General features: G+C 44.5%; 1 protein-coding gene across 9 annotated transcripts in view; it reads right to left on the bottom strand.

Moving 5' to 3' along the window:
• Window positions 1–26800, bottom strand: part of KALRN (kalirin RhoGEF kinase) — an 856470-nt gene that overhangs the window by 438050 nt on the left and 391620 nt on the right. For all 9 annotated transcript variants that reach the window (XR_014450786.1, XM_083153542.1, XM_083153544.1 and 6 more), the window contains 2 exons: window positions 10573–10742; window positions 10244–10418 (listed from right to left, as the gene is read on the bottom strand). Coding sequence is in view for 8 of the 9 variants with exons in the window: in XM_083153542.1 (XP_083009668.1) it covers window positions 10244–10418; window positions 10573–10742 (345 nt within the window). In the remaining variant the exon portion in view is untranslated. The remainder of the gene's footprint in view (window positions 1–10243; window positions 10419–10572; window positions 10743–26800) is intronic.

Here is a 26800-nt window from a genome sequence, read left to right as displayed (position 1 = left end):
CGATTCCATACAATATCTGCTAATGTGTACTGCCGTGGGTATAAATTTTGGCTATATATATATATATATTTTTTTTTTTATTTATTTTTTTATAAGCCAATATTGATAGTAATACACTTCACTTGTATCAGTGGTTCGCTTCTCAGCACTTTAAGAGTATTACTTTGCGTACCTGCGGGCCCCTATGCAGTACAAAGCATAATATTGAATGATTCAATCCAAATCCATTTCTTAGAAAATGAGTATCCGTACAGATCAGACCAATTCCATACAATATCTGTTAGTGTGTACTGCCGTGGGTATGATTTTGTGAATTTCACACAATATCTGCTGGTGTGTGGTTTTGGGGATGAGCGCTAATTAAAATTAAAATTAAAAGAATAGATATTAAAGATAAAGGAAAGAAGAGTAGTTTAAGAAAAACACCTGAAAAATAAAACTTGGTTATAAATAATGTTTACAGCTCCTCTGAGCTGATGTGGAAAGTCCGTGGAGTGTGCAATCTAACTTTCCCTACCTCTATTGCCGGGATGGAGCGTGGTGGGTTAGGAGGTCCGTGCGCTGCTGCCGGTGGATGCCAAGTTTTTGGAGACACAGAAGGACGTTTGCTCTGGCTTACTCAATCCTGGGTGGCTGGATAAAATTGAACAACAGGTGGAGCAGTACAGAGTGAAACTGCTGCGTTTCAAGCGCGAAAAACTAATTAAGGTCCAACAGGACTATGTGCAGCATAAAGTGTACTCTTGGCTCAATAACTCCCAGCAGATGACCAGACGGGAGCCAGGCCCAAGGTACCGACGGCGCAGACCCCCCACAGACAACCAGAGTACCTCTGCCAGCGAGACCGATGAGGCTGGCACTTCAGCTTTCTCTACCCTATCCCAGATGACCCCTTTAGGGGTAAAGACCCGGGCTGGCTTGCTAGCTCGGGGCAGAGGGCAAAGCGGACCCGCCGCGGTGGGCAAAAGTGGAGGCAAGAGAGGAAGCAGAGGCGGGAGAGGGGCAAGGGGGGAGTAAGTGTCATCTTCAATTTATCTTCAACTCCACTTACCCCCCGATGAACACTCTGTCCTAAGTAGGGGGTTATCCTTTATCCCCACCCAGCCATTTGATGAGTTTAAGTGGGCCGTCGATATGTACAGATTACAAAGAAATCTCAAGATCAAGGAACATTTCGACCAGCAGCCCAACATTCTGCCTCGTGAGGAACTCCTAGCACGAATACAAAAACTGGGGCCAAAGTCCCGGTTTGAGCCAACTTCCTATAACCCCTCCATCAAGACGTTTCACAGACTGCTGACTCAAGAAGGACACCAGGCACAAAGCAAAATGCATCATAATCTATCTGTGCCACAAGCCAAGGCCCTTAAAGACCTGAGCAAACGCCAGGATATTATCATACGTGGGGCCGACAAGGGCGGCTCCATTGTAATACAGGACACTGGCAATTATGTAGCAGAATGTAAACGCTTACTGGAGGATGAAGCGACCTATGAAATTCTGGACTCAGATCCCACACTACAGTACCAAAAGGAACTGGCAGCTATTCTAAAAACAGGAGTTGATGAGAGCATTATCTCTCCTTTCCTCATCAATAAATTGCATACAGAATATCCCAAAGTGCCCATTTTTTATGCAATACCAAAGATACATAAACACCCCACTCGACCACCAGGGCGTCCAATTATATCGGCCCGGGGTTCCCTGTGTGAGCCTCTGGCGATATATTTGGACACATTCCTTCAGCCCTGTATACAGCATACTCCCACACACCTCCGTGATTCGTCCATGTTGCTGTAGAGGTTTGCAGAGATTGATAAAATACCAGAAGATGTCACCATGATAACCATCGATGTAACAAGCCTCTACACCTGCATTCCCCATGGCGAGGGGGTGCAGGCTGTGAGGCGGTTAATTATGGGAAATACAAGATATACAGGCCCCGATGTGGACTTCACAATTCAACTGCTGGAGTTCACACTAAGCCATAACTACTTTTTATTTGATGGCAGGTACTGGCGACAGAGAACAGGGTGTGCAATGGGGTCATCGGTGGCCCCTACCTTCGCGAACACCTATATGTGGGAGACAGAGCGCACACTGTTCTTTGCCGACCAGGAGGTAGCCCAATATGTATGGCTTTATTATCGATACATCGACGATGTCTTGATGTTTTGGCGAGGTTCGATTGAGAGGTTGGAAGAACTAATCTGTCGACACAATGTGTCAACCAGTCCAATTAAATTGACCATGGCTAGCAGCAAGGAAGAGATATGCTTTTTAGATATGAAGATCACAATCTCTGACAAACGGGTAGGGACCTGCCTGTATACTAAGCCCACAGACCGCAACACAATGTTGCGGTTTGAGAGTTTTCACCCCAGGGCAACAGTTAGATCTCTACCTAAATTCCAGTTCATGAGAGCTTGCCGCACCACCAGTAGCCATGAGGAACGAGATCAGCAACTGGCTGCTATGACAGACAGGTTTGTGGAGAGGGGGTACCCCCCACACGATTTGGCGAGGACTAGTCAGCAAGTCAAGGGCATGGTTAGACAGGACTTGCTGACCCCCAAACCAAAAAAACAGAAAGACACCCCGAACTAAAAAGCCTGAGCAAAAAACTGTTAATGCCAAGCTACATGAGGGGAAGGAACATCAGGGACATGGTGGTCAAGACAGATCTATCAGCGTTTAAAACTGCAAAACCCACTCATTTTTTAAGTCGAAAAATTGGGTGTTTTAAATGCATTAATTGCACCACCTGCAATTACATGGAAACAGGGGACACAATACGCCACCCCTACACGGGTAAACGTTTTAAAATCAATTGGCCCCTCACCTGTTCTTCATGTTTCGTTATATACATAATTACATGCCCTTGTGGCATGTATTACGTGGGGAAAACTGAATGACAGTTTAAGACACGAATGGCCCAGCACCGCAAGGCGATCAGGGCAGCACTAAGTTCGGGCACGGGTGAACAACCCGTGGCCCGACACTTTCTAGAAGCCAAACACAGCATGGCCACCCTGAAACACAAGATCATAGATCATGTTCCCCAAAATCTCAGACCGGGAGACAGAGGGCGAGCATTGCTCCAACTGGAGTCACGCTGGATCTTCAGATTGGGCACAATGCGAACAAAGGGGCTCAATGAACACCTAGGTTTGGTAAACTTTTTACAAAAGAAGACTAAACAGGAGTCCGAGAGGGGGGTATAGTATCTGAGAGAGGTTCCCAATAGGATGAGCTTAAAGGGATCCACGCACCACAGGGTTAGATTAGAAAAATAGTCAATACAGTGTCAACCAGGCTAAATATGCAGGGCCCGGCAGCAGTCAGGGCAGCATAGATATAACACAGGGTTGCCGACCCTCCCGGAATTCCCGGGAGTCTCCCGAAAGTCGGGTCCCCCTCCCGGGCCCCCGGACCCCCATGAGCCCCCCGAATCTCGGCATTTAAATGCCGCAATCTGCGGGTCTCAGAGGAGGGGGCGGAGCTAAAATGCCACAATTGCGTCATTTTAGCCCCGCCCCCTCCATGGAGATCAGTCATTTCTCCTATTTCCCACATAGGGGTGGGGCTTAATGACGTCACAGTCAAGTCCCGCCCCCGATCGGGTAAGGAAAGTCTCCTCTCCGGGCTTCTCCCGGAGAGGAGCATTAAAAAGTCGGCAACCCTGATATAACAACACAGATTAGAGTGTTCACCGGTATATAAGAATAGCAGCCTCTGTAAAATACCCTCCATAGTCTTTTAACAGTAATTTCTGTTTTTAAATAAACACTGACTCGGCTACTGCAGCCGTCTTAAAAGATTTGGTCTCCTGACAGGAGTCATATTTCAGCACTGATTCACTGCACTTTACTCCATTTCTTATCACACTAAAGTGAAATCACAAGAATGGAGGTTAATTTTTATTGCAATATTTTTAATATGTTGTTTTGAGTTTACATTCACGTTTTTGTATTTACCCCATACAGACTGTGAGCACGCAGTGTCACCAAGGCAACTGGAGGAAGCCTCAGGACGGCCTTCCAGAGGAAGGAGGGGTCAGTGACCCAGGAAGCAGTCCAGGGAGCTGATCCAGCTGCCGGAAGTGGACGCCCGGGACAGAGGGAGGAGGGGTAAGTTCTCCTATTTATTTGTGCACTTATTTCACTGTTTTTCATCCTGACGAAGGGGACAAGAGCCCCGAAACGTAGATGTCGTTTTAAATAAACACCGTTTGAATTCACTGAATCAGCCTCTGAGTGCCACCTGATTCGTGTTACTAGATATATATCTATATTTATCTATATATCTATATAGGAGTAGGCAAAGAAGCAGACAGCGGCACTCTGGGAATTTTCAAAAACTTATATTAGTGCAAAAATAGCATACCAACGTTTCGGGGCATAAGGTACCCCTTTGTCAAGGTGAACAGTGCAGTAATCTATATATATATATATATATATATATATATATATATATATATATATATATATAATGCATGTTAGGAGTCACTCAAATGGCTTGTATTTGTGCAGAGGGTTTTAATCAGGCAGCATAATGATCTGTAATTTCATTATGCTGCCTGATTAAAACCCTCTGCACAAATACAAGCTAGTTGAGTGACTCCTAACATGCATTATATATATATATATATATATATATACGGGGCAAACAATGCTGTTAAGATGGCCCTGCCAACCTGTGCTGCCGCAGCTGCCACTAAAGCGAGCCGGGGTATTTCCTCCCTCCTCCTGTGATGTGAGTGACATGCTAGGGGGCGGAGCAGAGCTTCTTGTTTCTTGGTGGGGGTCGGAGGCAGTTGTGTTAAGGTAGAATTGCTGCTGGGTCCTGGGGGTGAGGGAATGCAGAAGCTACCTCCATTTTACATCCCATCTCCCCCAGGACCCAGACAGCAGCATATACAGATGGAGCCATCCTCGTCTAGCCCTCTCTGGATAGCCGTGGTGAGCCAAGGCCTCTTGGTCTCAGCTGCAATACAATACATAGAACAATACAGTTGGAGAAGGGGATTAGCAGAGAAATCCGATTACTCAGTTAATCTTATTAAAGGGCTAGATGAGGATGGCTCCATCTGTATACAAGATATTTTGTGTGCGGCCCTCGAATATTTCCTGGAAGTGTAAAGCAGCCCCCCAGCCAAAATAGTTGCCCACCCCTGCTCTAAACCAACGCACTGACCATATAGAGAACAAACTGGAGGAGGTGGTTAAATCCCACAACGAGCTCATCTCACTTCATGAAGTTCTCCAGGTAGAAATTACGATGCTTCGCAGCAAGGTCGGAGATCTGGAGGATAGATCCCGTCGAAATAACTTAAATATAAGAGGAATCCCGGAATTGGTACCTAATTCTGAACTTACACAATTTGTCACATATATCTTCTCAAAATTGCTTCCTACAATTCATATCACAGACTTTCTACTTGATCATATCCATCGCCTCCCCAAGGCGAGAGCGGCACCGAAGGAGGCACCAGTAAGTGCAATTCCCCACTTGTTTCCTCTCCTCTAGGAGGCCTACATCTTCCCGTTAGAAGTAATATTTTCAGAGTATGTGTTACTATTTATGGTATGTTCTATACACTGTGTTGCCAGTTTACTAAATTTTATTGTACAAGCCCACCTAACACTTCCTATATTTGATGCTTTGGATTACTAGGTCTGGATGGGCTCCAGTTTTCTTCACCCCATGGTCCTAATTTCCTTCACAACTTTGAGTGGAGGGGGTGGGACTGTGGGGTCATAGATGTTTGAGGTTTACTATGTTCCCTGAATATTAAGTGGAGCATTGGTGGCACTTTTGGTTGCCACTACCCCCAATGTGCTACCATCTATGGTGGCCCACAGTCGCTCCTATATGGTGCACAATTTCAATTTCTGTTATTTTTTTGGTTTGCCTTATTACCTTATTTTTCTTCCCACTCCCCCTCCCACATCCCCACCCACTCCTTGAGATTAAAATAGGGAGACACACCAAGTTAAATGTTGTTATTCATGTGACTGCAGGGATATATATCTGCAAGGTTGCTATATCACATTGCCGCAGGCCGGCTCTGAAATGCAACCTACCCGATAATGGTTAAGGTACTCTCTCTAAATGTTAAAGGCTCAAATTCGCCAAACAAACGCAGACTGGCCCTCACCCACTTTGTCAAGCTGAAGGCACATACTGTTGCCCTACAGGAAACCCATTTCAATTCCTCCTCCCCCCCCCCAAAACTCTCCAATCATAAATTCCCCACATGCTATATGTCCAATGGACCGACCAAAAAAGCTGGGGTAGCTATTTTATTGGCCGGTTCCTGTGAATTAACTGTAACTAAGCAGCTCTCTGATCAGGATGGCAGGTACTTAATTTTGGTGGGCAAGCTTTAAGATAAACCTGTCACTATAGCCCCTATTTATGTCCCCAACACCAAACAGGTTCCCTTTATCCGCAATTTCTGTAATGTTCTACAATCTTGCTTATCGGGCCAATTACTCCTTTTAGGGGATTTTAATATGGTGGTTGATCCGAGTATCGATAAATCATCTAAGCTTCGTCCTTCGAAAGCCCCAAGTAGATGTGATAACTCTGCGCTTTTCGTTGTGTTATTCATGAATACGAATTATATAACATCTGGGGAGCCAAAAACCCTAAAGATAGAGACTTCACATTTTACTCCCCGGTCCATGGGTCGTTTTCCAGAATCGACCTGGCATTTTCAGATAAGTGGACATTGCAACAGATATGTAAGGCTTCTATCCTGCCAATGGCATGGTCCGATCATTCTGCTCTCCTTTTGATTTGGGATCCCCAATCCTTTAGAACTCCGCCCAGTCCCTGGCGGTTAGGTGAACACCTCCTAACAAATCCTGAAACTGGAGAGATAATCGCTCAATCAATTACCTAGACACTAATGACCTGATGGACACCTCAGTATTTACGCACTGGTGCACGCTTAAAGCGGTATCCAGGCGGCAGCACAGCTGCGCAAAAAGAGAGAGGCTCGCCAAAAGGATGTTGAAACTAGACTTGCAGATTTGGAAAATAGGCTTAAATCCTCTCCGCCCAATAAAACGGTCTACCGAGATCTCCTCAAAACCAGAGAGGAGTGGAACATTATTGCTCTGACAGAAATTCATAGAAATGTATTCCATTTAAAGCAGAGGTATTATACCCAGGGAGATAGAGCAGGTAGAGTATTGGCAAGGCAATTGAGGGCAAAAATGGAAACGAGAGAGTGAAGGGGATAACCAAGCCTCAAGGAGTGAAGGTCTCTGACCCGTCAGATATTGCAGCTGCCTTTGCCACTTACTATTCTGACCTATATAATCTGAAAGAGGATGCTAACACACCTCAACCTCTCGGTTTTTAATGAGGCTTCTGTAGCAGGTTCATTCACCAGCATTAGTGTCTAATTATCGTCCAATAGCCCTTTTAAATGCAGATGTGAAGATCTATGCTAAGTTGATTGCAAATAGACTCAGCCCCCTACTCCCCTCATTAGTCTCACCAGATCAGGGGGGTTATGTTCAAGGTCGCCAGGCCCCGGACAACACTAGGAGACTTGTCAATTTGTTGGATGCCCCCTCTGCTTCCCCCGGGGGGGCTCTTACTGCTTTTGCTGGATGCAGAGAAGGCTTTTGATAGGTTACATTGGGGCTATCTCCATGCAGTTTTGAGGAAATTGGGTATAGATGGAAGAGCATGTTCCTCCATCTCAGCACTTTATTCCAACCCCTCCACCAGGGTATATGTGAATGGCATCCTCTCCGCCCCATTTAAAATTACCAATGGTACTGGTCAGGGCTGCCCACTGTCCTCGTTGGTTTTCGCCTTAGCAATAGAACCCCTCGCGGAAGCTATCCGATCCAATCAGTTTATCCAGGGCCCCACAGTTTTTGGTAATGAATACAAAATTAGCTTATTTGCAGACGATGTTTTGCTCACATTAGCAAATCTGGATGTCTCGCTACGCCACCTACATGTGACTCCGCTGTCTCATATTACAAACTAAACACCACAAAGACAGAAGCCCTTCCAATAAATTTTTCCTCTGCCCTCCTCCATTAAGTGAAGACCCAATATAGCTACGCTTGGCATAGAAGCCTACAATATCTCGGAATCCACCTTACCACGAAGGTCTCAGACCTAATATCCGCCAACTACCTCCCCTTCTCAGCAAAATTTCCATGTTATTATCTGATTGGATGATGCACCATGTTTCATGGGTGGGTCGCATAGCCGCTTTGAAAATGATGGTCCTTCCCAAAATGATGTATCTGTTTCGAACAATCCATATTTTGCTCCCTAAGGCCTTGATCACTATGTTTAACTCAGCCCTCATAAAATATGTCTGGAAAGGGAAAAAACCTAGGCTGTCTCACTCTACAATGTCACTCCCCAAATCAGAGGGCGGTCTGTCACTCCCAGATTTACATCTATACCAATTAGCATGCATCCTTTCCCCCATTAGTGCTTGGTTTGTAGATAGCAACCCCAAAACATGGGTTCGACTGGAAGTAGGACTAATTTCACCCCTCCCTCTGACCAATGTCCTTTGGCTCCCAGAAGGTGAGGGCCATTGCCTACTGTCACGTTCAGTGGTGGTCCACTCCGCAAGGAAAGCATGGCTGGAATTGATATCCAAAATAGATAATGCTCACCTTCCATCCCCTGATTTGTCATTAGCAGGTTTAGCGTCCCTGATCCCGGATTTGAATTTAGATTCTTGGATATCTAGTGGTATGGTCTCATTCAACGAAGAAACCATCGATGGCCATCTCCTAGCATTTAGCCAATTTCAATCCCAGTTTTCCATACCTCATAGAGATTTTTAGAAATTCTTACAAATTCGCCATTGGTTACACAAGCCCCTTATAAAATCTATGTTACCCCAAAACATCTTAGAGATTTACTCTATAGAAATGACAGTAAGGGTGGAATAAGTAAGTGATACTCTTGCATCATAGCCCTACATTCACCTCAGAAATTGAAGGCCTTAGTGAAGTGGGAATCTGATCTTACCTGCTCAATATCAAATGAAGAATGGCAGGGAGTGTTCTATAACTGTTTCCATGTGTCAAAATGCATATCTCATATTGAACAGTACTATAAATTGCTCCATCTCACCCCTGCCAGGCTCCACTCAATTTGGCCATCTCACTCAAATATTTGCTGGCGTAACTGTGGGGGCGTAGGCTCCCTTATCCATATCTTCTGGTTCTGCCCTACCCTTGACCACCTCTGGACTCATATCTGACATCCTTGGTTACTATATACACCCACTGCCCAAACTGGCACTTCTACATATTTATTTCGGGGCTCTCCCCCCATTTGATGGGTATGTGAAAAAAAAAAATAATTTATAAGAACCGACGTAAGAAAATGGTTACAAGAGCAAGATAAAGTTATCTCCATGCCCACGTGGACACTGGGGTATGACGGGGATAGTGGGGATATGATTGTGTTAGTGGGTGTTGTACGTGTGTGTAGTGTGTGTATACAGTGCATTATATTTACCCCATTTATATTAACGATGTCCCCGGCTACAGCGTTCACCTCCTCCGGCACTCAGCTCCCCGCACTGCTGTCCTCCATGATAGTCCCTGGCGGCAGCAATGTACGCAATTAGCGTAGTGCCGCTGAGGGAGCCGGGAAACCATGTGATGCTCCCCCAGCGGCACTACACAGAATGACGTCCATTGTTTCCGCCCCAGGACGTGTCTCCCCTCTGCCGGCTGTATCTACCCCCATCCGCCTCTCAAGCCCCCCCGCCCCCCGTTCATCCCACCGACCATGCCGGTGAAGCCCTGCCGCCCGACCTAAGTAAGTCTGCACATACAGTATTAGCAATGCGCCCAGCTAGGCTACGCTGACAACGTAGCCTAAGTTACGTTGTCAGCGTTGCGTAGCTGGACGCCCTGCTAATACATAAGTACCTACCGTTATAACTGTATATCGTAATAGGCCTCTTTCAGCCTCTTATTTTCACACACAGCGTTGCGCAAGATTCAATTTAAAACAACCATCTTTTTATATGAAATTATATCAAAGCATCTCAAGTTCATAACAAAAGGGGGAGTGATAATGGGTGTGGTACCTGTTGCTTTTAGTTTGAGTGAACCTGGGATTATACATACTAGAGCAACCACGCAGACTGACAAAGAACCATTTCAGTTTTATCACATTTCTCTGGATCAATAGATACATACAAACTGTTCTGTCACTGAAGAACACTCACCTCTATTGTGTACTGCTCGAATATGCGGAGCTGAAGGAAAATGTCCAATTTTATCTTCCTCTCGTGGAACAGTTCCTCCATCTGTACCTGAGCCTCGTCCAACTGCTGAAGAACCGATTCAATATGACTTATAGAACTGTTATGTGGGGTCTTATTGCTGGACACTGCTGAGTCCCTGAAATATACAGAGCACAGTATGTACAAGATCCTACATACATCAAAATACACCGCAGATTCTCTGCAATGTACAAAGTGTAGTGTGTTCGAAATCCTACATCTCTAAATGATAAACCAGTTGTCCTTAATGCTTTTCACAATAAAAGTCTCACCTGAGTTGTTGGATAAGATCTTCTCCCTCTTTAATGACATTGAGGGTCCCGTCCAATGTAGCTGTTTGCTGCTGTTGGAACTGTTTAATGAGCTCCTGGACCGCATCCACAGAGTCCGCACATACATCTTCCAGCAGCTCCTTCTGTAGATCCTCCATCCAAGTCCAGAGCTGATCCAAATGATAAAAAAAAAGAATATATATATATATATATATACACACACACACACATATACATTAGGCATTAGGCCAGAATATACCACACACACTTAAAATGACAACAAAATCCTCATTAATAAATCATGTTCCCTTATTACCAGAATGGGCCATATTAAGCTTCCCTTAAAAATCCCAAAGAGTTACTAAAGGAAGTACGAAACTATTATTGGATAAGCTCTGCAGCTAAAACAAAAAAAGGATCCTAGTTAACTGAATACCCCATTATTTTCTATGTATAAAGACAATCCTCACCATATTTTTAGAATGGAATAAGTAAATAATGTTTCATAAAGAAAATCATGTAGGGTGATATTTAATAGGATACGATTTTTAGTAAGGTTGCACCTTATCTAAAATTTTCAAATGGCAATCTAAAAAAAAATCCATTATTTAGTAGGATGCGAATTTGCAGCTGAAATATGCGATATGGTGCGAATTTTAGTCATGTAAATGTGTGAATATTAGTCAGGAAAATGTGCAAATGAATGCACATGTGAGACTAGTGTTAAAAAAACGTCATAGGGTCCCACCTCCTGAGCATAACTTTTTAAATTCAGAGGTCAAAAATCATAGGGGATCCCCAGGCTTTCTAAAACCAGCTTAAGGGCCGGTTCTGGATCACAAAATACAGGTGACAAAATGAGTAGGGGTCCCCCCTGCATTTTGGCAACCAGCATCGGCCTCAAACAGGCAACAGGGTAATACCACTTGTTATGCAAGTTCTCCGGCCAAAGCATTCATCCCAGTGGCTGGTCAGTCCGGGCAGGGACCATGGAGGAGTGGGGACCCCATCAATAAAGGGGTCCCTGCTCCAGAGTTACCCCTGTCCAGGCTGAAGGCTGGGGCTGTATCCGGTGCCCCAGGGGCTGATAAATGGTTAATATTAGATAAAACAATTGTGTAGTGTTGTGTAACTACAAGTGCCAGCAAGCCAGCACTGCATGTTGTGGAATTTAGAATTGTTGTGGAACTACAAGACCCAGTGGGTCCTTTAATGCCCCGCTTGCTCGGACTTATGGTTATCCAAGTCCCTGCATGCAATGCAGGCTTGCTGGGACTTGTAGTTCCAAAACATTACACAATAGTTTTATCTAACATTAACCATTTATCAGCCCGGTGCACACCACCCCAGGGGCACCAGGGACAGTCCCTGGTTTCAGCCTGGGCAGGGGTAATTCTGGAGGGTGGGGGGCCCATTATTGGGGGGTCCCCACACCTCCAGGGTCCCTGCCCGGGCTAACCAGCGATGGGGATGAATGCTTTGGCCGGGGGAACTTGCATAAAAGGTTTCCCCTGGCTTTGACATTACCCTGTTGGCTGATTGGGCCCGGTGCTGGTTGCCAATATAAAGGGGACTGGCCCTTGAGCCTGGTGCTGGTTTTATAAATCCTGGGGATCCCCTACGATTTTTGAACCCTTAATTAATAAAACCAGGACCGGTATTTTAAGCATGGGGCTGGTTATGCTCAGGAAGGGGGACCTCACTGTATTTTAAAAAAATAATACTTTTACACATTTTGTTGGACAGAACCATGCACAGATCGCACTGGTCTGTGCATGGTTCTTTCTAACTTGACATGTTGACCTTGGTCTATTTGTTTTACGATTTTTGGTAACATTTTCCAAAAACCGCATCCTATTAAATTTGCGAGTTGTATACTTTATAATGGGAAAACATCTGGATGCAAATTGAGGTGAGAGGGAAAAAAATCGACAGGTCAGAATGTTCAATTTTCGTGACAATTTTACCACAATTCGCATCCTATTAAATGTGGTATTTTCAGAAAACGTGTGAATTCAGCCTCTTATTTACTAAAATCGCAAAAGTAGAGAAATCGCATCTTATTAAATGTCACCCGTAGGCTTCTGTTTTGATGTCTAGGAGAGATATATACATAGTATAGATTGAGATTATTAGAAGGAGATCCCCCAATTGTACAGTCATCTATTTTGCATGAACAGGAGTGTCACATATTCTACTTCTTTTATTACTAACATATATCATAAACGTAAAGAGGAAATATAATCATCATCATCATCATCAATGTATCATAAAATTCAATATCTGGGGGCGTGGCCTGGAGTAGTTAGGAGGAAGATGTGGCTGCCTGCTCGCCCACTATCCTTTTTATACGGCAGTACCCCTCTCCTTCTTGGACACAGTGGTGGGATCCTCTCCTGCACCCCCCTGGTTGCGCCGGTCGTCCTATCCTGACTGTGCTCACTGTGTGCACTCGCTGCTGCAGCATGATCCCGGCGGCGGGGTCCTCCGACGTGGTGCTTTGTTATCTGTCGGCTGCTGTGATAGACGAGTCCCGGGGCTCACAACTTGGTTTCTAGAGGTGGTTTACCCTGGATGATGCTCTCCATGTCTGGGGTGTGACCACGGCCATCTTGAACCTTCGTCCTCAGCTGCTTACTTTGGCCTGCTATACTCAAGGTCTGCAGCTTCACACTTATCTGATATCTTACTTTGCTGGGCGGTGTTCTAGCCACCGTCACCTTCCTGTGGGTCATCCCTGAAGGGGTTCCTTGGCCTCGTAATTGTGCTTGACATTTCCTGTGTATCATTCACATACATCATGCCTCACTATGTACACCATCTCCTTGAGGCTATACATGCCTCTACTCAGAGGCTGCTTGATATATTTGGTGAACATACAGTGGATAACTCTTCCTCCTCTTACACCCCTGTGGCGGAGTTTAAGATAGATAGACCTATATCTTGTGAGCCTTCCATTCTCACAATACCTGTAGCTGATTCTATCATGGACATGCTAATGTCAGTGACTCTGCTTAAAAGTGCAGATTCTAGCTACTGTGAAGATGCCGCGGACTCCTCAAAGACATCTCCTGTGCTCTTACTGGATGCCTTAGGATTTTGGGACTTGATATGTATGCCTACGGTATGGTACACCTCTTATTCTGTTTCTGGAGGGCCCTGGAGCAAATTTGGTACTTTCTCCATCTTAGGCCGGGATGTCGAGAGCTGGCCGGACTGATATTTTTCAACTCTGTACTCATGATGCTGCCATTTCCCACCAAGTTTATTATTTTTATTTACCTGTATGTTGATGTATAATTGCCCGTTAGCTGATATATAACCATATATCCTGCTTGTGTTTCCAATTTCTACTACCTGTCTAGTGTTGTCATTTATCCTGCTTGTCTTTGAGACATCCTGCTTGTCTATTCTGACCCTTCTATGGAGGTGGGCTGCTTGAATTAATATTGTGTGGGAGAGCTAGGCGTATCCTAGTTAGGTAGTGGGGAAGGTAAATAGTAAGGTTTAGGGATCCAAGTATGCCTGCGTTGGGGATAGGTTGTACAGGAAGGTTTTTTTTTTAGGGAGGGTTACTTTGGGAATTCTCTTTTGTGTTGAGTTTGATATATATTTTATTCTGGCCACCCACATAGTTACCAAGGCTTTAATTGGTTATGGCGGAAATTGTCCTGTGTTTGATCAATTTATTCAGATGTGTGTGTCTCTTGGTGCCTGTATGGCGTCTACGGGAACCTGTGAGGTTATACTTTTATTTTATGAATACTCTCATCCTTATGTCTATGATGTATCTCCTTCATACACTTCCTTTCATTCCGCTTTGCAACTGTGCCAACACTCCTGATATGTACCAATTTTGCCTATCATGATATTATTTAGTAAGAATTTTACCATAGAACTGCACTTATAATAATGTTGCATAGTTACATAGTTACATAGTAGGTAAGGCTAAAAAAAAGACTTGCGTCCATCTAGTTCAACCTGGTATAGATATCCATTGCTGATTTGGTAGGTTCTGATATTTTACAGACAGATTATATTTCTTATTTGTACCCATGGATGTTTTTATCCAGTAAATGTTTGTCCAACTTTGCCTTGAACGCATTTAATGAGCCAGCCATTACCACCTCTCTGGGAAGAGAGTTCCAGAGTTTGACTGTTCTGACCGTAAAGAAATTCTTTCTACTAGCTGAATTAAATATTTTTTCTTCTAATCTGTACTCATGCCCTCGTGTCCTAGATTCCTTTCTAGTAGAAAAGAGGGTGTGTGACAGTTCCTTATATTGGCCCTTGATATACTTGTATATGTTGAGCATGTCCCCCCTTAAACGTCTCTTTTCCAATGTAAATAGTCCCAAATTGCTTAATCTCTCCCCGTAGCTTAAATTCTCCATTCCCCTAATAAGCTTTGTTGCTCGCCTTTGGATTTTTTCTAATTCTATGATGTCCTTTTTATAGTTTTTATAGACCTAAATGTCTGAAACAATGCTAGACACAATTACATTTTAATTCATAAACGTTTAATAAAATATATGTATAATTTTCATAACTATAAATAACAATATTCGATAATCGGTGGCCATCTATCTTAAAATTCCAAAATTCCAGCAATATGGATATTAAAAATGTAAATAACTCAATATATCCAATAAATTACAAGCAATTATATTAAACAGAAACAAATGTATAAAAAACAAATAGAACCCAAGGATTTAAGTGCACTTATTCTCCACTCTTGGTATTAATGAATGTCTACACTATTATTGAAGCCAGCTCAAAGTATCCATTCCTTGTTGAATGTAGCAAATATATAAACAAATGTATCCACTGAAAAGTTGTATTACTCACAAGCCACAATGATATTTAATGGATGTGTTCCAGTGCTGTCATGCAGGAAGGTGGGAGGGCTATAACCGTGGATGGAGATACCGGTGTTTGCAGTCCTACAACCCGCTGTTTTTTTTGTTTGTTTTTTTAAATGCTTTTTATTAAACAACAATGCATATTTCAGTATATACATTATGCTTACAATCAGGATATCCAAAGTTGAATATATATTCATATAACCACTGTACAAATAAATGGTATAGTGAACAACACTACGAGGATTTAGTAGAAGTGTTAAAATCCTGCAAGTGCTGGATAATAGTAGATTGCACTGTGTTGAAATTAACTGAATATACACATATGAATTACACATGTATACAATGAGTTGAACAAAAAACATAGACGGAGACACACCGGGAATATGAGGTAGTTAGGGGTCGCGAACCAATAAACCAGCTTCAATTGATATAAATATTCTTAGCATTATCAGTGTCTGAAAATAAGCCATAATTACATTGTAGTCTAATGAGTATCAATTGGACCTCAGTGGCTCTCTCAAGTGCAAATATTGCTGTCGTCAACACTCAGATGTTTAGAGCAGTGGTCTCCAACCTTTTTTGGGTCGGGAGCTACTCGCGACAAAATAAACCGCCCGAAGAGCTACTAAAGTAAAATTTAAAAAAAAATCTGCATAATATAAAAAAAAATGCCCTTTACACATAATGCCACAAACCGTAATGCCCCTGACACGTTAGGCCACACACTGCAATGCCCCAGACACAATATGCCACACACTGCAATGTCCAATATGTCACAAACATACCTCCCAACACTGTAGGTAGAGAAGAGACAAAATTTAGAGGGTTCAGCTACTACTGTGGAACTCCTGCAAGGCTACATCCCCCATTTTTTCCCGCTATGGGGGCATGGTCAGCTCTCTAAGAGCTGTAGCAACATGGGGTGCGGCCATGGAAAATGGGGGTGTGGTACACATATGCCCTCAATAGTGCAGTGCCAGATACACATTACCCCAATAGTGCAGTCCGTGATACCCATTATAAATATGCCCTGCACCGTGATGCTCCATTATACAAATGCCCCACACCGTGATGCACCGTTATACATATGCCACACCGTGATGCTCCATTATGCATATGCCACAATATGAAGCTCCATTATACAAATGCCCCACAGCGTGATGCTCCATTATACATATGCCACACACACGATGCCCATTATACATATGCCCAACAACGTGATACTCAGTTATACAAATGCAACACACCGTGATACTCCATTATACATATGCCCCACATTAAGCTCCATTATACATATGCCCCACACACTGTGATGCACCATTATCTATATGTCCCATACCGTGATGCTGCATTATACATATGCCCCACAATGTTAAGCATTATACAAATGCCCACAGCGTGATGCTCCATTATACATATGCCACACACATGATGCCCATTATACATATGCCTAAACACGTGATACTCCGTTATACAAATGCCCCACAGCATGATACTCCATTATACATATGCCACACCGTGATGCTCCATTAATCATATGCACACACCGTGATGCTCCATTATACATATGCCACACCGTGATGCTCCATTAATCATAAGCCACACACTGTGATGCTCATTAAACATATGCCACACAAATGATGCCCATTACACATATGCCCCACACCTTGATGCTCATTAATTAATAATCATCAAGGTATCTGGGGCACATGCCACACACATGATGCCCATTATACAAATGCCCCACAGCGTGAAGCTCATTATTAATGAGCATCAAGGTGTGGGGCATTTGTATAATGGGCATCATGTGTGTGGCATCATGTGTGTGGCACATGATGGCATCATGTGTGTGGCATCATGTGTGTGGCATATGCCCCACACACCTTGATGATTATTAATTAATGAGTATCAAGGTGTGGGGCATATGTTTAATGGGCATTATTTGTGTGGCATATATGTTTAATGACTCATTAAACATATGCAATACACATGATGCCCATTATACCTCAAGCAGTAAAAACGGAATGCAGGCTGGAGTCACCCCTAATGTATTGCGCACACACAGTTTAAAAAAAAAAAATTACCTAACGGAGTTGAGCAGAGGCTGTGGCGCAGGAGTTGAGCAGAGGCTGTGGCGTCGATAAGTGCGGCATGTTGGGGACGTCAGGAGGTCACACTGCCGCCAAGTGAGGAAGCGCTACGCAGCAGGAGGTCACTGCCGCCGTCAGGTCCAGAAACGCGGCATTAACTCACTTTCTGACCTCCTGCCGCCAAGCAAGGAACCGCTACGCAGCAGGAGGTCACTGACAGCCCCGAGCTACTGTAAAACACCCGGCGAGTGGTTTAGAGAAATGCGTTTTAGTAGGAGCATCAAGAGTATCGACGAACAAGCGCCACTTCCGAAGAAAAGAGCGTATCCCATTTTGAGCATCTAGTCTGACATATTTCCACTCATAATAAACAATTAGTAATAATTTTTGTTTAAGCATCTCTAATAATGGAGCAGACTTTTTTGTCCAATGTAATAATATACGCTTTCTTGCCAAAGTGAGTAAGGTTATAAGCACTTGTTAATATTTTCTATAGGCCAAGAGTGGAAATTTAATCCCATGAGAGCCACCGGGTCGTAAGAAAAAGAGACATTGAACATATCAGAAACATATCGCAAAACCTTATGCCAAAATGTCTTAATCTTGTAGCAATCCCACATAGAGTGGGCATAGTCCACCTTTGTTACACCACATTTTAGACAGTGTCCTTGTTCATTTGCCACCATATATTTTCTGTGATAAGAAGTGATATATGCTCTGTGAATATTCAGAGTGTAGAACAAAGGTTCCGCTAATAAAATATAGTAAATTCTTGACCGAGTAGTGTGGGTCAAGGACATGCAGGTGTATTCTTTATCGGTTGGATTTAGAGCCCGCCATGTATCAACCATTATTTTTGGAAGTGTAGGTTGACGTTTTGGTATTGGAGTTCTATCCAACAGATATGACACAATTAGATTAAAATCACCACAAACCATCATTGTGGACAGATCACACATATGCAGCTTGGAAAGCAGATTTCCCAAAAAAAATTTCTTATATGGTGTAGGGGCAAATATATTTAGCAAATAGTAAATATTTTACTATTAATATTAATACAAAGAATTATATATCTGCCTTTAGGGTCAGATATCTCTTGTCACGCTCCTTGAAGCACCAGCTGGAGTGTAACGGAGGCTGGGTGCTTTAATGTAAGGTTGTTGCATCAACGACAGAAGGGAGTGAAGCAATAGGATAAAATAAATCTGATTTAATAAAGATACTGTGATACAAGTTGATATTGGTGGTACAAATAATATACTGTAGGTTATACAATGATAAAAGTCAATAGTCCAATACTTTATTGTATAATATGATGATGCTTGATACTTGGAAAGAATATTGGAGGGTTGACTGAAGAGTTGAAGAATAACTGAAGATTGGAGGTTAAGATTGAATACTTGACTGATTGGTTGAAGGATTGGATATTTGATTGAAGATAGAATGATTGGTGATTGGATGGTGGTTTAGAAGATTGGATGATTGGTTAGAAGATTGGATGATTGGTTGGAAGATTGGATGATTGGTTGGAAGATTGGTTAGAAGATTGGATGAATAACAATTGAAAGAACAATAATGAAGAAGTCTGTCCTTGCTGGATTGGATAATAACCGTCGGGAAAGAAAGACAAGATATTACCCCTTTGGGGGGGATAACCTTAACCAGTCCGCATTGGCGGCAGCAGAGTCCGTGGTGCAGGAGGAAAGCAGTGAGACGATCAGCAGGAGAAGAACTTCACTTGAAGACGCAGCATTGGAGCCAGACCAGAGCAATGATGCTTAGGGATAGACATCATTGTACTGACTGCCGGTCTTACCTGGCCAGTCAGTATTTAAGAGGTGAGCTGTGCAGCTATTGGCTAGCCTATTTGACAGGAGAGGCGGAGCCGCACAGGAGAGGCTGAGGTATCCGAAAAGATGGTGCCCGCCAGTGGGGCGACAGGATTCAGCCGGCAGTGAGTGTGCGCAGCTGCACAGTTGCCGGCATTCAGTCAGAGGCCTAACCAGGCAAAAACACACATGGCGGTTCAGGTCTCATGCCGCTCATGCCCAGCATGGCATCGGAGCACACAGCACCACTGTCACCACACTGTGACAGCACGGGCACATGTACCCCACCAGGACCAGGAACACGAGCGGAGGTGAGCGCCATGGTATTAGACATGCTGTTAGAGGACCTAGGGCTGGGCCAGGGGCTGGCTGGCAACTTTTAGCCTGGGGGGCAAGTCCGGAGCACCGGCCCATAAGTAACAGCGTATCGTTAAATGGAGGTTTTTCGTATATGTATTAATAAAAAAAAAAACAATAATAGGACACCACAGGCTGCTCCCCTGTATAATATCAGGAGCCCCACAGGATGCTCCCCCTGGCTAGTTATGCCAGAACCAGTGGCATTACTAGCCACTTTGGTACCCTGTGCCAGAAAGGAAATTGGTGCTTGCCCCACAACCACACCTGAAATAGGAGAGTGCGCGCCGAAGGCGCGCGGCAAAATGTAGGAGCGATACTTCATGGGGAAGAGGCGTGGCCCTATAAAAGTACTAATAACATCGTAATGCCCATAACACATTATACCACACACAGTAATGCCCATTATGTATTATGCCACACAGCGTAATGCCCCTTACACAATATGCCGCACACCATAATGCCCATATGATATTACGACACACATTATGCTCCACGCAATGCTCCGAGTACACCTGCATATGACTACATAATGGCCCAGGGTTACCGACAGTAGTAGCGCTGTGTATATATATATATATATATATATATATATATATATATATAGGCTTGTGTAAAGGATGCGGCACACCATTCACGAAAACAAGTACTATTTAATGGCACAAAGGGCAACGTTTCAATGCCTATGTCGGCATTTTCATCAGGCTTATTGATAAGCCTGATGAAAATGCCGACATAGGCATTGAAACGTTGCCCTTTGTGCCATTAAATAGTACTTGTTTTCGTGAATGGTGTGCTGCATCCTTTACACAAGCCTATCTACTTCCTTTTTGCGGGCACCCATGCAATTGAGCTGAAGGAGGCTGTGCCGGACACCCTGGATTTCTATATATATATATATATATATATATATATATCGCACACAGTTACCGACAGCAGCAGCGCAACTTATACTGTACATAATGTCCACATCAGTTGCTGACAGTAGTAGCACTGCTTAAACGTAACACCCACACCAGTTGCCGACACTAGTAAAGCTGCTTGTACATATGTCCACACCAGTTGCCTACACTAGTAGCGCTGCTTGTACAAATGCCCACACCAGTTGCCGACACTAGTAGCGCTGCTTGTACACATGCCCACACCAGTTGCCGACACTAGTAGCGCTGCTTGTACACATGCCCACACCAGTTGCCGACACTAGTAACGCTGCCTGTACATATGTCCACACCAGTTGCCGACACTAGTAGCGCTGCTTGTACACATGCCCACACCAGTTGCCGACACTAGTAACGCTGCCTGTACATATGTCCACACCAATTGCCGACACTAGTAGCGCTGCTTGTACACATGCCCACACCACTTGCCGACACAAGTTGCGCTGCTTGTACACATGCCCACACCAGTTAAAGTACACTCACATTTTACATACCTGGTTCAGGGCACTTCAGGCTGGTAGCTCATCATCTCCTTCACAGTCGTGTAGCTCCGCCCCCTCCGGACGTTAGCCCCGCCCCCTTTTCGATCCCTACAGGGACGCTGAGCAGGAGCAGGGAGGGATCCTCTGTGCTGTCCACGCTGCTGCCTGTAATGCAGTGTGATACAGGCGCAGCAGCTGCTGGCAGCCACAGAGGTCTGAGCTCCTCAGAGAGTCCACAGCCACTCTCTGTAGCGGCCTCCTGCACTAGACGTCCTCAGTGCAGGAGGCCGGCGGCCATGTTTCCGAAGACCATTCGGAAACTGGTTAGCCGTGGCTGCAGCAGCAGCCTCAGAAACAAACGGGCGGCCCACACACATTAGATTGAGCGGCCCGGGGGGCACATGGCACCCTGCCCCCCGGCCCAGCCCGCCCCTGGGCTGGGCACAGCACAGGGGACTTGGGTGAGAGCCATGGTGGATGTGACATCTCTGATTCGGTCTGTACTGTATGTTCAAACTCTACTTCACCAGGGTAATAACTCCACAAGATTTCGCATTAAGCGATGCTGAGCCTAAAACTACCCAGCCAAGCATATTCATTTTTTTTTACTTCCTGAGACATCAGATGTGTCTCTTGTAGACAGGCTATGTCTACTTTCTGTTTGCTAAGGTACACCAATAATTTACGGCGTTTTGCTGGAGTATGTATGCCCCTGACATTCAAAGAGCCTTCACATAAACACATGTAATAAGGTAAGTACAGTACATTTCAGACAACTGATCATATTGCAAGAACATGAAGGGAGGGGGAGACGACAAAACACAAGAAAAGAAGATTAACATATAGCAGCTACAAATTAATTCTCTGGACTTCCGCTAATTGGACCTGAGACAGTTTACTGTTATCTCAGCTAATTAGCATTAATTATTATATTCTAATAACTGTTAAACAAACCGGCAAGGCTCCGTCACACATACAGCTCAACAAACCTTAAACATTTATACTACTAGAGCATGTGACCCACAGCAGATGTAGAACGGAGATTTCAAGGGGAAGCGGTCATCTATTAGAATGAACTTAGGTCTACAGTCATTAGGTCGACCCCACTAGGTCGACTGGCAGGAAGGTCGACCTGATTTAAGGTCGACATGACTTAAGGTCGAATTTGCATAAAGGTCGACATGAGGAAGGTCGACTGGTCATAAGGTCGACATGGGGTTTTCACTGTTTTTTGAGCCGACATGTGCCGACAGGCGGTATTTCATGCCCTACCATCCACTAGGGCGTGGAGGAGGTTATTAAAGCTGTGGCGAGCGAAGCGAGCCACCGTGCCCGAAGCATTGCGAGCGAAGCGAGCAATGCGAGGGTCCGATTCTCATTGCCAACTGTGTCCATGTCGACATTCGGGTAAAAAAACAGTGAAAAACCCATGTCGACCTTATGACCAGTCGACCTTCCTCATGTCGACCTTTATGCAAATTCAACCTTAAGTCATGTCGACCTTGGCCCATGTCGACCTTAAGTCAGGTCGACCTTCCTGCCAGTCGACCTAGTGGGGTCGACCTAATGACTGTAGACCTAAGTGTGGTCTGACAGATGTACCGATTCCATTTCAAGACACTTATTATTATATGCGAACACTAAACTCTATCGATAATATATGTAACAAATAACATTCCTCTTCACGGAGGGACAGGGTCAGATATATCCTCAGAAGTATAGTTAGGTGAGGATCTTGCAAGGAAAACCTCAGCTTCTTTAGGGGTATCAAAGTCCTTGAAACCAGTAGCTGTGAATACCCGAAGCCGAGCAGGGTACATCACATAGAATTTGCGTTTCTCCTTCGTTAAAGCGGTGCACACAGCATTGAAGGATCGTCTAGCTTTAGCGACCTCCAGTGAAAAGTCTTGGAATACCCGAATGTTGTTATTTTCCCCAAAAGTGGGGTTTATTTTGCGGGATGCATTCCATATAACTTGTTTATGAAGGTAGTTTAGGACCCTCATTATGACCACTCTGGGCCTCTCCTGTGTTCGATTTTGGTCTTGCCCCAGTCTATGTATGCACTCTATAACAATATCCGCGCAGCCAGACTCAATATGCAGCAACTTAGGTAAAGTATTACGAGCGAAGTGCTCCAAAGCTTGGCCCTTTAAGGACTCGGGCAGTCCTGCGTTTCTCAGTTTTGGAAATTTTCAAGGGCTTCATTAAGCTTTTTGTTGTCTTGTTGTAATGTGTGCACAGTGGTCTGCAGAGTAACTATGCTGTCAGCATTGTCACTTATGTGGGAATCAGCTTCCCTTTCAGCTAGAATGACAGAAGCAATTTGCTCAGTAATGTCTGTGACTGCTTTCTGAAGCAATGGGGAGATCACCGCATGAATTGCAGACAATAAATCTGCATAAATAAGTGAGCCAAGGGTGGTACTATCAGAGGTACCTGTTAAGTCCTGCGATTTGTTTCTTGCAGCATGGAGCAGAGCTGAACTGACAGGAGAAGTCACAAACCAGGTTGGGACTTGAACTAGATGGCGGCGCGCTATGGTGCTGCGGCTCTGGGATCACAAAGAGAAGGGAGAATCAGTGCTTACTTGGTGCTCCTGACGGCCGCAATGCTTCTGGTTGAGGCGGCAGGACGCATACAATATGCCAGGTCTGAGCTCCTGGTGTTCAGAGGAGCCAGCTATGAGTACCCGGGCAGCGGTGCCGCGAGTTCTGGGTCGGGCGGCTGGATGTCGGGAGCGCACCAGACTGACGCGGCCAGTGAGGTCATCAGAGGAGGCAGAGGCTGGAGCCCAGCGCCGGATGCAGAGGAGGAGAGTGTTCAATGGTTAAAGAAAAAAGTGAACAGCGCACTAGTATTGAGAATCGATATGACAAATTTATTAATGACAATAGAAAATATATAATAAAAAAACAATTCATAAAAAATACATGTGTTAAAATTGGGGTAGAAATATTGCACAATTGATAGATAGTGAATGGGTATACGGTATGGGGATCCCCCTTCAAATGAAGTAATTGCTGGAGAGTCCGTTCCTATGTTCCCCTGGATAGAATTGTATGAATAATAGTTACCACCCTTGATGGAAATAGGGATGTCCTCGTCCGAGTGTCCACTGGTCGGCCCAAGTTGGCACAAATTACCGACGGTGGAGAGATGGCAACGTGCTCGGATGCTCCAAGGATGTGAATGGATGGTAAATTACCAAATGCTTGTCCTTGATGGAGGCACAAGAAGACAATGTCCTTGGGTGGTATTTGTAAATCCAGGGGATGGTTCGGGCTGCAATCCAAAGGTTTGTAGGCAAAATGTGGGGGAGAGAGGGGTTCCCCAGTAGCTTCTGACGCATTTCGCCACTCCTGGTGGCTTTATCAAAGGTGGGTAGCCGGGTCTGTCCGTGTTGATCTTATATACCCCATAGTATGGGTCACATGACTCATTAGTCACAGCTGTGGTGCAATTATTCACATTAAAATCACATAAAAAATAAACATTTGAACAGGAGGTAAAACCTGCAATACATAACTTGGTACTTGTGAGTTATCCGGGCGTCCGATTTTTAAATCGGGTCGGATCGGGACATCGCATCGCATCGCATGCGACCATCGGATGCGATGCGATGCGATGCGATGACCCGATTTTTCCGTAGGAATCAATGTTAAAATGGACTGAGTCCATTTTAACATGGAATTCAATGGGAAAAAGGGGTCCTTTTCATACCCCTACTATCCAAGTGGGCATGGAGTTGGATATAAACCTGTGGCGAGCGTAGCGAGCCACCGAGCCCGAAGCGTGGCGAGCGTAGCGAGCCCCGCGAGGGGACACGGAATACCGTTCGCTCGCCACGCTTCGGGCTCGGTGGCTCGCTACGCTCGCCACAGGTTTATATCCAACTCCATGCCCACTTGGATAGTAGGGGTATAAAAAGGACCCCTTTTTCCCATTGAATTCCATGTTAAAATGGACTCAGTCCATTTTAACATTGATTCCTATGGAAAAATCGGGTCATCGCATCCGATGGTCGCATGCGATGCGATGCGATATCGCATCGCATCGCATCTGATTGTATGCCTTAACTTAAGGCATACAATCAAAAAATCGGACGCCCAGATAACTCACAAGTACCCATAACTTTATCATTTCATAAAACTTAATGCTGGAAATGACAACAATAAATTACATTTGGGCCTGTGGGCAGCGGGACCATAGCTCAATTTGAACATGTGTGGGTGTTTGTTCATAATTACTTACAGCTGTGCGCTGTTCTGTTTGGTCTCCGTTGCCTTAGGAACCCTTAGTTTAGAGTGGTCATATCCTGTGTGAGACACTTCCGGCGTCTCTGTTGCTATGCGACAGTCCGTCCGGACAGATGTAGGGTCTCACATGATCCGGGCACGTGACTCACGCTGTTAGGTAACAGGAGCGTGTAGCCGGAAGTCTGCCCGTCTGTTCCATATTCTGCAGACAGCCGGGCACTGAACGTCATTGCGCAGGGCATGTGACTTACTCTATGCAAGTAATAGAATAGTGACGGCTCTCTAGCGTTGCTGTTGCTAGGATACCGTTCCGGATCAACTTTGTTGGAGTGTATCTTCGTGGGTACCGTCTCATGTTTATAAAAGTGGCATACAATATATCATGTGGTAGTAAATTTATACCTGAGATTCCTTTTTTTGGGGTATATATATACATAGACATAGGTGGAATAATTATATACAGAGAGATCAATTAAAGGTCAATTTGGACATTTAGCAATGGCATTTTGTAACGGGTTTCTAATAAAGCTCAAGGCTACTATATAGAACAGTAGATGGTATATACTTTATATGAACATAGGACAAAAGATAGCTTTCTATAATGGATAGTACATAATTGAGTGCATTTTTCTTTTTCTAAGGTACAGATCATAACATATAACAGAAAGAGCCTTTCTATGATGAATAATACATGATTAAATGCATTTTTCGGTACTTATGTATTATCTGGACTCCCATGTTAAATGCACCCCATTTTTTCATACCACTACTATCCAACTACGCATGGAGTTGATTTTATATAGTGTGGCGACCCACCGTGTCCGAAGCGTGGCGAGGGGACGCGGTCTCATAAGAAAAACGGGAGTCCAGATATTACATAAGTACCCATTTTTCTTTTTTTGGGGGGTGCTAAAGATGAACTAATAAATATATATACATAATGTTCAGAGCATGATAATGCGAGAGATCCTATGCAGAGGGAATGGAAGGGGGGGGGGGAGAAGGGGAAAAGGAACAACATGATTGACTCCCAACTGTTACATTCATCTATATACAAGGGGTATCTGTGTATCTGAGTGTGGTGGAACATGAAAGAGATGTGGCAAATAAAGGGAAAGTGGGCCAGAAATAGAGAGGAATGGAAGCTGTAATATAAGGTTCAGGACTGTTTGAGGAGATTGTTCAGCCTGGGGGAGGAAGGAAGGCAGGAAGGAAGGAAGGCACAGGCAGCGGCAGCAGTTTAAATTAAATCCCCACAGGGACAGAAAACAAAAGCAGGGTTATGCGGGGTACACACCAGGACGACCCGCTCACGATGCACATCGTGAGCGGGTCGTCAGTGTCTCGTCCGACCCGCTCACGATGACGCGGGGGGGGGCACGACCCGCTCACGATGTGCACCGTGAGC

The sequence above is a fragment of the Crinia signifera genome, chromosome 7 (genome assembly GCF_055691185.1).
Source record: "Crinia signifera chromosome 7, ASM5569118v1, whole genome shotgun sequence".
NCBI classification, from domain to species: domain Eukaryota; kingdom Metazoa; phylum Chordata; class Amphibia; order Anura; family Myobatrachidae; genus Crinia; species Crinia signifera.
The sequence above is the reverse complement of the archived record's forward strand: the minus strand, read 5'-3'. Positions and strand labels throughout refer to the sequence as shown.